Consider the following 14824-nt stretch of genomic DNA (forward strand, 5'->3'; position numbering starts at 1 on the left):
ACACGACAAAGGGGGTGGGCGGTAGAGAGAGATGGATGGACAGGGTAGGGAAACAAAGGGAAAAGAGAGAGAGACAGAGAGAGAGAAAGACGAGGCCTTAGGAAACCCACCTTGAGCAACGAGAGACGAGAGATAGGCGACGTGATAGAACAAAAAGTCAATTAATTTCTAGGATGGGGAGGGGAAAACGATGATGGAATGGATGGGGATTGAGAAAGGGAAAGGATGATTGATGGCTGGAGCGGCGACACGCGGGTGATGCAGAAGATTATTCTAAAGATAGACCGACGGTGGGAAGAGCTGCCGCCCGTTCGAGGTTTGGCCCATCTTCCCGGCGGCTAACCAACTCGCCAACGGCGGCTGTTGGCTACCGCCTCCCTATTAATAGATTGATTGTCCCGGCAGTTCACACTTCTATACCACCTACTTACTGTACCTTAGGTACTCCGTCAGTAGTTGAGTGGATATAAGATGAAAGGGTAGCATCCTCTCCTTCAATCTCACCTTTGAAAAATTTATGCTTATTTTCGTGAAGCATCTTGACCAGGTTTTTCCCTCCTTCTCTTCTTCCTTTCAGCAAAAATGCTATCTCACGCTTACCCACCCCTCTTTCCACCCCCTCCTCCTCCCATCTACAAGTTATCCCCCTCTTTCCAACACTAACTAAGACAAACTAATCTACATTCATTGAGAGGGGAAACCTGTGAATAACGCCATCATCACTAATCCAGATGAGGTTACATTGCAGTTGGCTGGCACAATCCCCAACCACAGAATTATCCAAACAAAGCTGCGCCGTTGGTTGTTCTTTTACCGCCTGCCGGCACAGTCACAGCCAAGTCAAGTCTGGCGTATCGCTATCACCGCCAGCCTCAGGTATTGACCGTCCCAAAACCGGCTTAGTCCCAGTTGTCGATACGCCTAATCCGCATCGGGCCAACAGGGACTCCTGATAAGTCACTTGCCTCTTCCAGCCAGGTCCTCTGATTGGCCCTTGCACAGTGACCCGTCACAGGAGATCACTTTCTCGAGTGGAATCGTAGGATCTGTTCTGGCGGTGCTAAAGTGGTGCAGGCCAGGCTAGGTGCTTCCTACATGACACTAAACTCTACCCTAATCAACTTATCACACTCAACGCGACACGCTTGGAGAGGCGGTATGTTTCCCAATAGGAAGAAAATTATTGCTGCTGTACAACCATGTCACATCAAATGACCCGGACTGGGCACCAATATTGCACAGTTTATGGCGTAGTTAGTAAGTATATACATACTACTATCCTTACTATTACTCATACCCTGTGACGAAGAGCATAATGGATCTTCAGCAGGTGAAACACCATTGGGCCCCGCAGGTCTCCCATGCCAAGGGAAGGATTAATAGGATTCATAGGCATGATGAGTCTGGACTGTGTTTACTGTATGCAGTAGATGAGGGAATGTATGGAGAATGCGTGTAATGTTAGGAAAGAGGGTTGTGATAATACCATAATTTAGGTAATGTTGATCATCGTCTCCCGCCAGATAGCTAACTTAGTAACCTACCGGGAGATAGTCAACCATGTTGGCCAACACAACGCCTCTGAATATATAACTTGGTGAGAACCACATTTCTCAGCTGTGACCTCATAGAAAAGTAAGCAAAAGATCCAGAAAAGAAGGGGAGCCCGATCGAGTTCTGACTCGGTTGGGTTATTTTCTTTTCGTTTGCTCCAATCGACGGTCGTTTACCGACTGGATCGCGGATAGAGAACCATGGCACCAGATTGCTGTGTTTTGCGGGCGTATTAATCTTTCACCCCCTGAAACGGCAAGCCCAGTAGATCCTCATCATCGCCGTCCTTTTTCATCTCAATTTGCGACTTCAGTGTTTCTTTTCCCCTCTCCTTTATTCCCCCTCCTTTCTCTCTGCAAATCTTTGTTTCTGTCACGCTTTGTCTTCTGTTAATTCCCCTTCCACCACGTTGTCATCCGGGATTAACTGTGGTATCTACGCTAGTTGGCCAGCTGCTCGATTGCATTTCCTTACTACCCTGAATTCCTTCGCGGTTGCTGCTGCTGCTGCTGCACGCTAGACGTGCTGCCCCATCCTGGGCTGCAGGCGGTCCTCCCTCTAGGACACTCCTGGATGGTCCTTGCTGTCTGCGTCGTCCATCGGACCATTTTTTATTTTTCTAATTCCTGACTTTGCAGTTATTTTATCTTTTTTCCTGACTAGGGTTTAATCTATTGAGGTATCCGATTCATCATCCGACTTGGGTTTCAGTGTCAAGTCCGCCTCTGCTTCTCGATTGTTTCCTTTTTCCTTAATACGGGTCAACCACCCTTGCGTCCTGAAGGTCCATTGCAAAAAAATAAAGTGTTGGAGCACATTTGTTGGATCTTCCCTTCCCACACCAAACACTCGCGCTCGCATTAATCTACTGATCTCATTGGATCTCGACTTCAACTACGGACAAACGCATCTACGTTACTCCGCCGTTGGGCATCGTCTTGGACTCATTTACAACTCCCCCTTCGATCGCGTATTCCCCGCAAAAACAAATCTGGCGTGCGCATGGTGCAAGATGCCTTTCTTCACTCGCGTCTTTCGAAGTAAAGACAACAATGCTGCAAAGAAAGCAGCCAAATCCCCGGAAGTAGAAGAGAAAGGGCCCGCAAAGCCCACATGGACCGACGCGTGGCAGCGATCCGAGGTCGCCCCCGAAGAGGTTCAGGAACTCTTGCGAGGGTGCACCCAAGAACTGAAGGCACGAGGTATGTGTTTCTATCTTTGAACCGATGTGATCCACCGCCCCCCGCTGGTGTACAAGTCAAGTCAAGCTTTGCGCATTCCTCAGTTTGCTGATCCTTGCCTCGTTCTCCTTTTGACAGCTCTTCAAACTCCCTTTTTACTTCTACCCTTCCGCCCAAGCACCGACGCCAGCGCTGCACGTACCTTCATCCGTAACTACTTCAATCAGTCCCTGGAAAGGGGCTCACCTCTGAGCGGGGATGCATTGGCACAAGAACTCCGGCTGTCGGACCCCATGGTGAGCCAATACATTCTATTTTGCTATCTGACGCTGAAGGGGTCATTTACTCATTCTTATTCTGTGTCTGTGTCGTATAGGTCCTGTGCAGTGTGCTGAAATGGTGTTGGAGTCGACTCCCTGGAGGAGTCGTTACCTGGGAAGCATATGAGCTATTTAAGGTTGGAGAGCAAGGTATGTCTCAAGCGGCATCTGGTTAGGAACGTGCGCGCTGATGAACCTTAGATTCCCAGTTTGCCCCCGACGCATTTACGACTTTCATTCCCATTAGTGTCGACTCCGACGCTCGGTCGAAGATCGTTTTCGACTTTTTCGATCTCCTCGCTGCCGTCGCAGCACACGGTAAATCTAATGGTCTTGGTGGACGGAAGCTCTCCCGGTATGCCGGATGGTGGGCATTCGATCATGCGGATACGGGCAACGGCTTCGAGGCTGCTTATAAGAATTGGGCACGGTATGTCATGGACCTGATTTAACCGATCAACTATCCGTACAGAGGATTGAAATAGCTGACGTCCTGCAGGGCCGCTGATGCGACAAGCCATCTGTTCTTCGCCTATCTGCGATCCTTGTCGCCCGAACTACGCGGAGTAAACGCCATTACAACGCTCCCTATCTCCCTCCAAACTCTTGTCCGGGCGACGGAATATCCGCCAGAGACGCCCACCCTACTTCAGGTCTCCACCACCAGAGTCGTGATGATCGTCGACACCGTCTCCCCTACTCCTTTCGCTCTGCTGCGGCGCGCAAAGAACTTCGAGTACAGAGACAGCGACCGCCATCTCCAGGAGTTCGCCAGCTTCGAAGAGCCCACCAAAGCACTGACCGATGAGTGTCTTCGTGTACTAAAATGCATCTCTTCCATCAATCAGTCAAGTGCACCAGAGCCGGGATCGGCGACTCGGGAAGCCTCGTGGTCGCGATTTGAGGACCTAGGATTTGGCGGTGCCCTCGAGTCTGACCTGGATGAGGATTCAAGCGCAGTTCGTCTAGCCAGGAACGAATTCGGAGGTGGCTTGAGGTCCGCTCCACAGTCCGGTGCAGGTGACTTCGGCCGGCCCACGACTCCATCATGGGCAGACTTCATGTCGTCCGGCTTTGGTGATGAGAACGGCCTGAAGGGCCCGATTGCTCCTTTGCTTCTTCCTCCTGACAAGGTTCTTCCCCCTATCGCAAGCGTCCGGGGTCAAAGCTCGCAGTCACACAAGCGCAGCCTAAATGACGAGCCGTCCATGGAACCGGGTGAGCTCGCAAGCATCACCACTCTCGATCTCGATGACTCTTTTTGGTGGGTGTGGATCAGTAGTTTGGCTGGTGAGGAGCCCGTGTCCCGAAAGGCCGTTTTTGGCCGGTGTGCATTGCTCGAGACCGTAATCAAAGACACAAAGTGGTTGGTACTGGAAGAGCAGGTGAAGGGTGCAGCACCAGAACCAGAACCGGGTGCATACATCGTGGAAAAGAAGCGCTTCTTTGGGTTCTCGACTCGTAGACGCGGTGTTGGGCGTCGCAAGTCCTCCGCTAAGAAAGTTAGTGCGGTGGAAGACTCGTACAAGCGGCCGGACAACGAAGCTCCTGAAAGCAAGACCAGCATTGCTCCTGATCAGCATGCCCGCATCCAAGCGGCAGCGGCAGCTCTTCAGAAGCGGCATCGGGAGGAACAAGAAGCTGCCAATGGCTCTAAGAACGTCTCAGAGGATGTCAGATACAACACCAAGACGAACTCTGTCATGACGTTGCAGCCGTCGATCGTGAACGAAGCGTCTCAGGCTATGAAGTGGGCGACCAATTACGATAAGAACACCTACAGAACTGCCTACTTGAGTGACAGCCGTGCAGGAACTGGTGCTCTAGCAGAAGATGCCAAGGTGCCGATCGAACAGCCCAGCACCCCGACCTCCCCGAAGGCAAGCCCCAGTGCTCGACAGGCACCGCCACCTTTGCCGAAGGATACACCGTCAAGCTCCCCGAAGCCCGCAGTTCCCAGAAAAGAGCCTGCTGCTCAAGAGGAGCCTCCGGCAAGCAGGGCTGACAGCCCGAGCCTTGCCTTGTCAACCACTGAATCGCTCCCGAAACAGTCCATGGATTCGGAGGAGTCTAGTCGGAAGATCAAGAAGAAGCCCGGCAACGCCGGTTTCAAGAGTATGTTCGGAACAGTCAAAAAGAAGAACGAGCCTGAACCGAAGCCGCCAATGAAACCTACTGGGTCCGCTGTTGCCGCCGCTCGCGCTGCCCTCGAGAACAAAGCAAGAGCCGCCCAGGAGCAGACGATGCGCCCTTTGACAAATGGCAAGCCTACACTGAAGAAGAAGCCTGTTCCAATTACAGTCCCTGTCGAGGCACCTAAGTCCGTCGAGAGTCCCAAGCCTGCCGAGCCTGCTGCGGAAGAGAAAGCCCCCGAGCCCACTGAACCCACTGAACCCACGGTTTCTATGGAAGCACTCAGACCCCCTGTTCCCCACAGCGATGAGCCTCAGATTCGCCGTCAAGCCGAATATGACGCTCTTTCGCGCATCGATACCAGAGAACGCGCAGCGGCCGATCAAGAATTCTCCAGGTTTGACCAGGGACCCCTGGTCGAGCAGCCTGCTTTTGTCCCTTGCGACTCTCCTGTTTCCGAACGTTTCCCTGAGAAGCCTGCATCGTTTCACTCTGCGACCGATCGGGTTTCTGTTGAGCCACAGGATAAGCGCAGTCCTTCCCCTCCGCCGATGAACACATCCTTTGACCGCTGGGCCCAGATCCGCCAGAACGCCGCGGTGAGGGCGGCTCAGGTCGAGTCGCATGCTGATGATAGCGACGATGACAACACCAGTGAAGAAGAGAGTAAGTAAATTAGTTCTGCTATAAAGATATATTATCATGGCTCTAACGTTGAAACCCATTAGGCTTCGAATCCCGTGCTGCCCGTATCAAGGCCAGAGTCGCTGAACTCACTGGCAACATGCAAGCTGCAAGCAAGCCTTGAAGCTCTAGCTCCAGTTTTCTCTGCTAATCACTCTACTTTCGCTACTGTCGTTTCTGACCATTTGAGTATACTGTCGCTATCACCCATATACCACTGTATTTGACCCCCGATGTTTATACGCCATTTAATGTATTTTCACCTACCCCTTCGCGTCCAGGTTCATCCTGCCTGCCATCTTGCTGACTGAGCCCGGACCCATGGCAACAAGGTCTGAAGATATTGCAAGCCGCGCATGACAGACATACGCCGTGATGCCGTTCTACGCATGATTGTCCACTTTTTATTCCCATTTCCGTTCCTCTTGTGCCTGCTGCCGGTTCCTGTTAAGCGGGGATATCGGTAATAGTAGCAAGTTGTCTTCTTAATCAAGTTTGTTTGTTACTGCTTCTTCTCTGCTTTCTTGTTGTTATATTCCCCTCCTTGTTGTGCCTGCTTGTGATTTATCCATACAATTACCGTTAGTTCGTTGGACTGTTGTTGTGTCTTCTGCAATATATCCAAGATACCTCGGCCGTTCTCTCGCTATGCTATGTATTCAGCTTCTTCATTGTGATAGTGAACCTGATTCTAGTGATCTGGTTTTTAATATTCAGTATATATATCCCTAGAGTAGCAGATAAGCGCTCAGAAGTATTGACTATCCTGGATTATCCATGGCATGATGAAGGGAAACTAGATCAAACCACTTGACAAAAGCGGAAATAAAAGAACAAAATCAGAGTAAGTTTATCCATTGAAAGTTAATTATCTATTACATGTGCATTTATCGTCCAACCCATTATTTTGATTTTCCCCCCTTATCCCACAGCACCATACATGCGGACCGGCATACGCATGTATATGCACTGTAACCCGGGGGTTCTCATCATACAAAAAAACAATAAACAAAAGCAAAGTAACCATGCATGCATGCATGTCAGGTCAGGTCACGCTAATCAAACAATGCAGTCAATGTATGGGAACTGGTATGTTGTACTTTTTCTTACCCAAAAGAGCAGTAGTAGATAATGCACACAGCAGACCAGTTTCCAACGTATTAACCCGCTTGGTTTGAGTATCAGGGTATCGAAAGTGTAGAATCGAATGAACAGAACAGTATAAATCATCATCAGAGTCGTGTAAATGAGACGATGATCCGCTTTAGAAGTGCTGAAGGAAAACAAGGAGATGAAGGTGCAAAATCTATCCCTCTAGTCATGCGAAAGGGAAGGAAACGACGGAAGAACAAAACGATCACTCTATATAGTGTATCGCATGCGTCGCGTTGCTTCAACAGCGACAATAGCACTCAATGCGCCGATGAATAAGCAGATGGAGATAGCGTTCGGGGTGCTCTTATCTAGATTCATCCATTGGGAGTCCTGGGCTGAGTCGTCGCGTTTCGTGCTGCCGGGCTCGAGAACACTGAAGACAATCCAGCTGATGAAGGTACCGAGAAACTGGGGGAGTGTTGTGTAGACATTTAGTACGCCTAGGTAGATACCGGCGAGTTCGCCGGTGGATGGGGTGTTGGAGACGCCGTCTTCGATGTCGCTGTCGCTGTCTGGGTCGTGGTGGTTGAGGCGGAGGACGTCCATTTCTGTGTCGTTGGTGCGGTCACTGTAGGTGGTGGGGCCGCCGGAGAGGAGGCTGGAGGAGGTGATCATTGTTACGCCGGAGGAGCGGGAAGATTGGGAGGGGTTCATGGCGAGTTTGTTGATTTCAATGCCCATGAATGTGAAAGGGGCCCAGCAGGTGACGGCCCAGGGGATGCCACACAGGGCGACGAGGAAGGTTGCGACGGCGCGGGAGCGGGCAAAAGGTGCGAAGATCATGGTCGCGGCGAACATGACGTGGGAAATTAACCAGGTTGTTTGGAGATCGGGGCGGATGCCCATTACTGTCTTAAGCAGTGAGGCGAGGCCTGGGGGTGGGCGCGGCGTGAACCTGGGTCGTTTGCTGTCTGGTGGTTGGACGCAGAATGGTAGAAGAACGGAGCCGATGAAGGTCATGGAGGAAAAGACGACTAGCGATAAACTGCCCACTCGACCGACTTCTCCAAGCATATCGGCTGGTTGTGTTGCGCCTTTAGGGACTTCGTATCGAAAGTATGTTTCTCCGACCCAGGTGGTGCTGTAGAAGAGAAAGGGGAACCAGCCTGCAATTTAGTCGGTTAGCAAATCCCTAATTTGAAAGTGGTAATCCGGAACAGTACCAATCCACGCCCAGAATTGCGCCCAGCAGATGGCTTGAATGCGCGGTGGCAGATCCATCGTGGTCTTGACGAGTTGAGAAATGACCTGCAGCGTCCCAGCCTTGTCATCGGAGTCTCTGTGGGTGTGTGTCAGTAGTTGGCATGGTGCATAGACCCCGTGTTTTCATATCACGTCTTACCTGGCAGTGACCAAAACCCGCTCCTTGACTGCGTAAGAGGTAACGAAGACAGCACCGATTAATGACATTGCTGCAATGACTGTCATTTGCTTGAACTGCGTGTCGCCGATTATGGCGCCAAAAATGCTGACAGTATCAATTGATCCAATGACATATCCAATGAGCTGGCCAATCGCGGTCATCCGAGTCGCTATACACTGTTAGCTTCCATACTTTGTAGTTAGAGGCAAAAGACGCATACCCCATGCTGATCCAGTCTGCTGCAAAGGAATAGGCAATGTGTCAACAATCAAGCTGCGACAACACGCCTGGACTGTGGTTGGGTTAGATAGAGATAAACAGATATCATGGCTGGTGCAGACTTACCAACGTTAATAGCGAAGTCCACAGCGTAAATACTCAGAACTGCTAGCGCGATGGTGACGTTTCTGGCCTGGGGTAAAAGACGATTTCAGTTAGCTCCTGAGTGCGAAGGATGCCAAGAAGGCCATTCACATGGTATCAAGTACCTTTTCCGCATCCTTAACAAACGTATTAACGATCTCAGTAGTCCAGCCAAGAACAAGCAGGCACGTTGCGACGACGAACGAGCCGACGATCATGAAAGGCCTGCGTCGCCCCCATTTGGATCGAGATCGGTCAGCAATGACACCAATGAGTGGCTGGATGATCAAGCCAGAAAGAGGGCCGGCGATCCAGACAAGCGAGGTCTTGGATTTGGTGAGGCCCAGTTGGAGCAGGTACGGGGTGCAATCTGCATCGCAAGTCAGAAACACTGAACAAGTGGTCAAGAGCCAGCAACGCGCATACAAGTCATTTCAATGCCCCAGGTGAACCTGTCGACAAGAAGCAAGTCAGTCTTTTATGCGCATTCGTAATGGTGATTGTCTTCCGACTGAGAGGGGCCGAAAAAAAAAACATTGTCGGGGGAATGAGAATGAGGGGAAGAATACATACTGTAAGCCCAACAAACTAAAGGTCAACAGCACCATGCGCACCCACTCCCTTCGTCCCTTGATAGAGGGTGTGCCCACCCATCTTGCAGCTTGTGGCATTCTTAGTGTTCGAATGCCCGCATGCACTTGGCCCTTTTCACAATTCTTGTATGCTTTCCATGAACCGCGGGGATTCGCCTCGAATTTGCGCCTGCGATCAGGCCAAAACACGTGCAAGTGTAGCTAATCGATCCTCGGATGGAGCAGATTCGATGCTGGAACGGTACGGAAGCTAAATTGTGAGATCCGGCGCAGAAGGACGAGGCAAATGCGTGATGGGTCGTAGGCAGTCGTCGCACGGTTCGTTGGGGATAAAAATAGCTGCGAGGATGGAACAGGGTCCGCGATCCGCCAAAGGTCCGATGTCGTTGGGAATAAGGGCGATACTGGAGTTAATATAGGTTTTCGCGACCAGGGAGAGCGACAAATAACGTTCGAAGCGAAGCAGAAGGGAATCACGACCGGTCAGAAGAAGGGATGGGAAGAAAAGAGGAGGGATGGGCAGACAGACGACAGGCGAGGCCGGGCTGAGCCCACCAAAAGCGTACGCATGCGGGCCCCCGGCCCGTCAGGTACCTCGTCTTATCGGCACCGGCCACGCTGAGACCCACCACCGCGACGGTACTTGTGTTTATTAATAGCGGGTGGTGTGAACAACCTAAAGCAAGGTCGGGGGATTAAAACAAATCTGAAACTGGGGAAGTCTATGGGTGTTACTGTCCTTTCTAACCTTTCTAACCTAATTCTACGAGGCACACAAGGGACTGAGGCACCAGGCAAGGGTCAATAATACTGGGAGGTACCGTCTTGCTACTGTCACGCGACTACTTCCAGCTTCCGGTGAAGACAGCGGCGGTCCCAACCGACCGGGGGTGGTTCGTTACGTTCTCTGCATTCGTTTCTAAAAAGGGGTTGCGAATAGATAACTCCAGTCATTGCCCAGCCGACCGATAAATAGTCCCGAGTGCTTCATTTCTGTCATATCATCCCAGATGCCCCGTCATACCATGATTTTCGACCGAAAATCAATCGCATTAACATCTTTTTTTTAGCCTTTTTTGGCACTTTCTTTTGTTTTTTTTTTCTTTCATCTTCATCCATCGTAACACGCCGACCGCCCTTATCTACAGGCGGTTGGGGGTGGAAGTCAAGGGCCACTGGTAGCCAGCAGCATCGCTGAACTTGTAGCCGAAGGACGCGGTGAAGTCATCAAGGACAGCGGGTCCGCGGGAGCCTGCGCACGCCGTTCGTCAGCATGTAAGCGGTTTTATGAGATTTCAAGATGTGCACGAACCGTAGGGGTATTCCATGGGGATGATCTCCTTGTTGTCATCCAGGTAGTGCAAGAGAGGGGTGAAGATCCTCCAGCTGGCATCCAGCTCATCGTCACGGACGAAGTTGGAGTGGTCGCCCTTCAGAGCATCCAGGATCAGAGACTCGTAGGCCTCGGGGATCTTGAGGTCGGAGAAGCGGCGGCGGTAGGTGAGGTCGAGCTCAGTCACAACCGTCTGCATAGACAGGCCAGGCAGCTTGGAGTTCATCTTGATGTACACGGACTCGTTAGGCTGGACGCGGATAACGAGTTCGTTACGGGGGATGTCCTTGAAGATTCCGGAGGTAACATCACGGAACTGGATGCGGATCTCGGTCTTCTGCTCGTTCAAGGCTGCGAATAGTTAGTATACCCGCCGTTGCTAAGATCGCTTGGAAAGAGGTACATACCCTTGCCAGCCTTCATGATGAAGGGAACACCGTCCCACCTCTCGTTCTTGATGTAGGCGACCATAGCGCAGAATGTGGGGCAGCGGGAATCCTGGGGAACGGTCTCATCCTCCTTGTAGGCGGGCTTGCTGCCATCAAGAGACTTTCCGTACTGGCCAATGATGACGTTCTTGGGCTCAATGGCGTCCATCGCACGCAGGACACGAACCTGGTTAAGTATTAGTAACCTCGCTCAACTGATAGCCAATCGCACACTGTACCTTCTCGTCACGGATGTCCTCGGCAGAGAAGGAAATGGGGCGCTCCATAGCGAGCAGCGTCAACACCTGGAGAAGGTCTAAAGAAGATTTGAATCAGTATCTTGTCGAGAATGTCTATGGAGGACTGGAACGTACGGTTCTGCATGACATCACGGATGATGCCAAACTCATCGAAGTAACCACCACGTCCCTCAGTACCGAAGGGCTCCTTGAATGTGATCTAATCATAAAGGCGACAATTTAGCCATTATTCAGCAAGTCAATTGGATAGCGCAAGGTCGTACCTGAACGTTATCGATGTGGTGGCGGTTCCAGGTGGCGTTGAAGAATTCGTTTCCGAAGCGCATGATAAGGATGTTCTTGACCATCTCCTTACCCAGGTAGTGGTCGATACGGAAGATCTCCTCTTCCTTCCAGTTAGGCTCCAGAGCCTTTTGGAGATCGCGCGAGCTCTGAAGGTCCTTGCCGAAAGGCTTCTCTACCTGTGAAATAGGAAAACAAGCGAGTAAGAACAATGGCCAATTGCAGAGTGATATCAGCCCAGGATCGACTTACGATGATACGAGCAACGCCGTTCTTGGGGTAGCAGTTGCGCTTGAGTTGGTCGGAAACGGTGGTGAAAACGCTAGGGGGGAGGGCCATGTAGTAGATTCTGTTCTGCTCCTTCTGGCCCTTCTCAATCTCCTCGAGGTGCTTGTTGAGGTTGATGAACGAGTCATCCTTGTCGTATTGACCGGAAATGTAGGTGCAGAGCTGGCAGAAGCTGTCCAGTTGCTCTTCGATTTCCTTGGTGGGTGTCTTGATGTATGAGCGCACACGCCTCAGGTACTCCTCATGGTCCATGTTTGTCCGGGCATATCCGACGATCTTGATACCCTTGGGGAGGAACTTGTTGCGATACTGGAAGCGCAATCAGTAACCATACTGGTGTGAGTCAAACTGCAATTGGATCTGTAAGTGGACATACAAGGCCGAAAAGTGCCGGGAACTGTAAGAAGTTAGCTTCCTATGCGGTCGACATGAATCAGGGGGTCATCACTGACGGTCTTCTTCTTTGCAAGATCTCCGGAGGCACCCAGTACTATGATGACAGTGTCATCTTTGAGTTCCATGGTGCTACGTAAAACATTCATGTTAGCTAGACTATAGCTTGACGATTATAGTGCCACAGGGAATCGTGTGTAGATCGATAATGCAGGTCGGTGCCCGCAGTTCGCTACAGCCGGGAGGGGCAGTGAGGTTGGTGGTGAGTCAGAAGGAAATTCCTATCGTCAAGACCAAAGGAGTAATCCTGGTGACGAATTGAAGAACAACGGAAAGCGGGAAGCCTGCCAGTGAATGTTGGGCGACCGGCTTGTTATGGAGAGAAGTAGGTGGTGTAGGTGGTGAATCCTCACGTCTGGGCGGCGGGCAGGAGGGACGGGAGTGGGAGGGAGGAGGGGTGTGATGTCAGAGAGGGAGACCGCAAAACTCACCCAGCATTCTGGCGTTCCTCAGTACGTGCTATTGTGCTGGCCATATTTTATTGATGTGTGAACAACCACGAGATGGGAAGGGAATGTGAGAGATCGGTGGAAGAAGGAGGAGAGGAAATAAAGAGGATACAGGGAGACAGCAAGGACAGAGAGGTTTGTTGGAAAAATCCCAACAGTTCCGGCGGAGCAAGTACTTTTTAAGACCGGAGGAGGGCCTCTCGTCGAGGAGAGAGGAGCTGCTCTGCTGCAGGGTGGGCAAAAGTGAGTGAGCCCGGGTGGGGCAGCTTTGTTACTACTTTGTTACTGGGAAGCCCGGCTTGGGTTCTTCCACTACGTCGATTACTGCCGCGGGACCCCGTGAGTTAGTGGTGAGTAGGTAAGTTGTTATCCAATTCTATTATTCGGGGTTATTTTACATCACTCAGACACTACTTACTCGCCTGCCACGGAGTAGTAGATAATTAACTCCTTCAGTATTTCCTTGGTATGATTACTCCGGGAAATGCTTCCTTTTTTATCCCTAGCATCCATTCTTCCCCTAATTGTCAGGTTCTCCGTTCCCACTCATACTGCTCTCTCTCTCTCTCTTTTCTCTCCCCCGAAGCCGTTGTGGCAATCCGTCTCTTATATCATCGCTAGGTAACGCGATGGTACTATCTACCACTTGCATATCTCGATATCTTTAAATCAATACTTACGATGAAGCATCCCCCACTCGACTTACTCTATCTGTCCCTCAGAAACATCATCGTTTAGACTAACAGCCCCTTCTCTTTTAGACGGACTGATTTATCCGAGCCAGGTCCGCTGTAAATCTCCTCCCAGCTCCACTGAGAACCACACATGGAACGGATGATGCCCATCTTAAGGTACACCTTACTGTTGCATGCGGAACCACCCCCCGCGTCAGCTTATCCCAGTAATATTAACCCTCCGACCCTGATCTGACATTTTCATTCTTCTTGAATTGTAGACAAAGGGAAAGCCGCAAATGTAAAGGTGCCGAGTTTCTTGCGGTCTGACGCTGTACTACATTAGTATATGCGCGGGGCACGCGCACCTCAAATTTACTGGCAAATTGTGGAGCAGCCCCCAGCCCATTCATGCAGGTAGGTCAGTCAGCTCAGGACCTGGCTTCTTTGTGATAACGATAGTTCCATGCATTCCGGTCATAGCACCCATCTATTAGAATTTAGATCACCTTTCCAAGGTTTGCTCCGTAAGTAATGCAGCGTCAATCAACTTAACACTAATCCACTTTCAACTACAATAGGTGAAGCAAGAGAACCGTTGCGCAGATTTCCAGGGTGTGACCCAGACAAGATCTCAAAATAATGGAAGCGATTTCGGACTATTCCACAGGATGAATAGCAGCGATCGCGCCAGAACAATCACACCAGTCTAGTGGAAAGACTCCTGAATCCGCGTCTCCGGTGACCAGCTTCGTGGGGTTGGATCGGCCAATTTGTCATCTGGAAGGACGATACGGATTCTATTTTCCCGTGAAGTAAGCGCAGCGACCATGTATCAAACCGAACTTTCGGCCCAGTCGACTCCGGAGTTAACGGGTGCGATCCCGAAACGGGGGGGGGGCTGGAGTATCTACGGAGTATTGTTCTCAGCATGCACTGCCTATTGTTGCTTATTCCCACGACACCAGAACCCTCGTATCGATGGCACATTACTGTCGTAACCATTTCCCTTACAACCACACCCATCAATATTTTACCCCTCTTTCTTTCTTGAAAAGAAAAAAGAGGCATTGATGGTATTGCGTGCTCTATGGGGGTCCCCCCCTCAGGAGAGAAACATCATGTCAGGTTCGTTGCCGACTTCCTGGTGGGGCTGGAGGGGACGCTTGATTTCCAAATATGTATCCCGGTCTGATCGCTTCTGGAGGAGTCATCCTCCCCCGTTATATACATCCAGTCTTACACCCGTACGACTCTGTCGCACTACCCTGTAAGAGGTAGTTTAAGCGCCATGCTGTCATGCAGCTACTT

At 50.9% G+C, this 14824-nt stretch overlaps 4 protein-coding genes across 4 annotated transcripts; 1 reads left to right on the forward strand and 3 right to left on the reverse strand.

Moving 5' to 3' along the window:
- Nucleotides 1-2566: 2566 nt before the first annotated feature.
- Nucleotides 2567-5996, forward strand: BO83DRAFT_429183 (morphogenesis protein; the record flags this gene model as incomplete). The annotated part of the gene is made up of 6 exons (XM_025535445.1): nt 2567-2756; nt 2874-3031; nt 3112-3205; nt 3257-3485; nt 3555-5854; nt 5917-5996. The coding sequence occupies 6 exons, from the start codon at nt 2567-2569 to the stop codon at nt 5994-5996; spliced, it is 3051 nt and encodes a 1016-aa protein (XP_025385962.1).
- Nucleotides 5997-7119: 1123 nt separating this feature from the next.
- BO83DRAFT_90025 (putative sucrose transporter) lies at nt 7120-9685 on the reverse strand. Its single transcript, XM_025537697.1, has 8 exons — nt 9327-9685; nt 9180-9205; nt 8879-9123; nt 8736-8802; nt 8611-8682; nt 8370-8559; nt 8191-8306; nt 7120-8133 (listed from the first exon to the last, which is right to left on the reverse strand). Exons 1-8 carry the CDS (start codon nt 9422-9424, stop codon nt 7235-7237), a joined length of 1713 nt encoding a protein of 570 aa, XP_025385963.1. The 5' UTR covers nt 9425-9685; the 3' UTR covers nt 7120-7234.
- A 558-nt stretch (nt 9686-10243) lies between these two features.
- On the reverse strand, nt 10244-13019 carry BO83DRAFT_380227 (glucose-6-phosphate dehydrogenase). The gene is made up of 10 exons (XM_025531705.1): nt 12822-13019; nt 12390-12462; nt 12314-12334; nt 11902-12246; nt 11631-11828; nt 11482-11566; nt 11347-11423; nt 11087-11294; nt 10659-11030; nt 10244-10598 (listed from the first exon to the last, which is right to left on the reverse strand). Exons 1-10 carry the CDS (start codon nt 12863-12865, stop codon nt 10489-10491), a joined length of 1533 nt encoding a protein of 510 aa, XP_025385964.1. The 5' UTR covers nt 12866-13019; the 3' UTR covers nt 10244-10488.
- A 1134-nt stretch (nt 13020-14153) lies between these two features.
- On the reverse strand, nt 14154-14768 carry BO83DRAFT_90204 (uncharacterized protein). Its single transcript, XM_025537698.1, has one exon. It carries the CDS (start codon nt 14582-14584, stop codon nt 14213-14215), a length of 372 nt encoding a protein of 123 aa, XP_025385965.1. The 5' UTR covers nt 14585-14768; the 3' UTR covers nt 14154-14212.
- Between the last annotated feature and the right edge of the window lie 56 nt (nt 14769-14824).

Source organism: Aspergillus eucalypticola (genome assembly GCF_003184535.1).
Source record: "Aspergillus eucalypticola CBS 122712 chromosome Unknown BO83scaffold_20, whole genome shotgun sequence".
In the NCBI taxonomy this organism is placed as follows: Eukaryota; Fungi; Ascomycota; class Eurotiomycetes; order Eurotiales; family Aspergillaceae; genus Aspergillus; species Aspergillus eucalypticola.

Excerpts from the sequence above, each read along its gene's own strand:
- BO83DRAFT_90204 (XM_025537698.1), bottom strand. The coding sequence starts at position 14,584 with ATGCCTCTTTTTTCTTTTCAAGAAAGAAAGAGGGGTAAAATATTGATG.
- BO83DRAFT_380227 (XM_025531705.1), bottom strand. The coding sequence starts at position 12,865 with ATGGCCAGCACAATAGCACGTACTGAGGAACGCCAGAATGCTGG. Across the intron at positions 12,463-12,821 it reads GAGGAACGCCAGAATGCTGG|CACCATGGAACTCAAAGATG; the intron begins GTGAGTTTTGCG and ends TGTTTTACGTAG. Across the intron at positions 12,335-12,389 it reads ATCTTGCAAAGAAGAAGACC|TTCCCGGCACTTTTCGGCCT; the intron begins GTCAGTGATGAC and ends AACTTCTTACAG.
- BO83DRAFT_90025 (XM_025537697.1), bottom strand. The coding sequence starts at position 9,424 with ATGCCACAAGCTGCAAGATGGGTGGGCACACCCTCTATCAAGGGACGA. Across the intron at positions 9,124-9,179 it reads CTGGGGCATTGAAATGACTT|ATTGCACCCCGTACCTGCTC; the intron begins GTATGCGCGTTG and ends CTTGCGATGCAG. Across the intron at positions 8,803-8,878 it reads TTGTTAAGGATGCGGAAAAG|GCCAGAAACGTCACCATCGC; the intron begins GTACTTGATACC and ends CTTTTACCCCAG.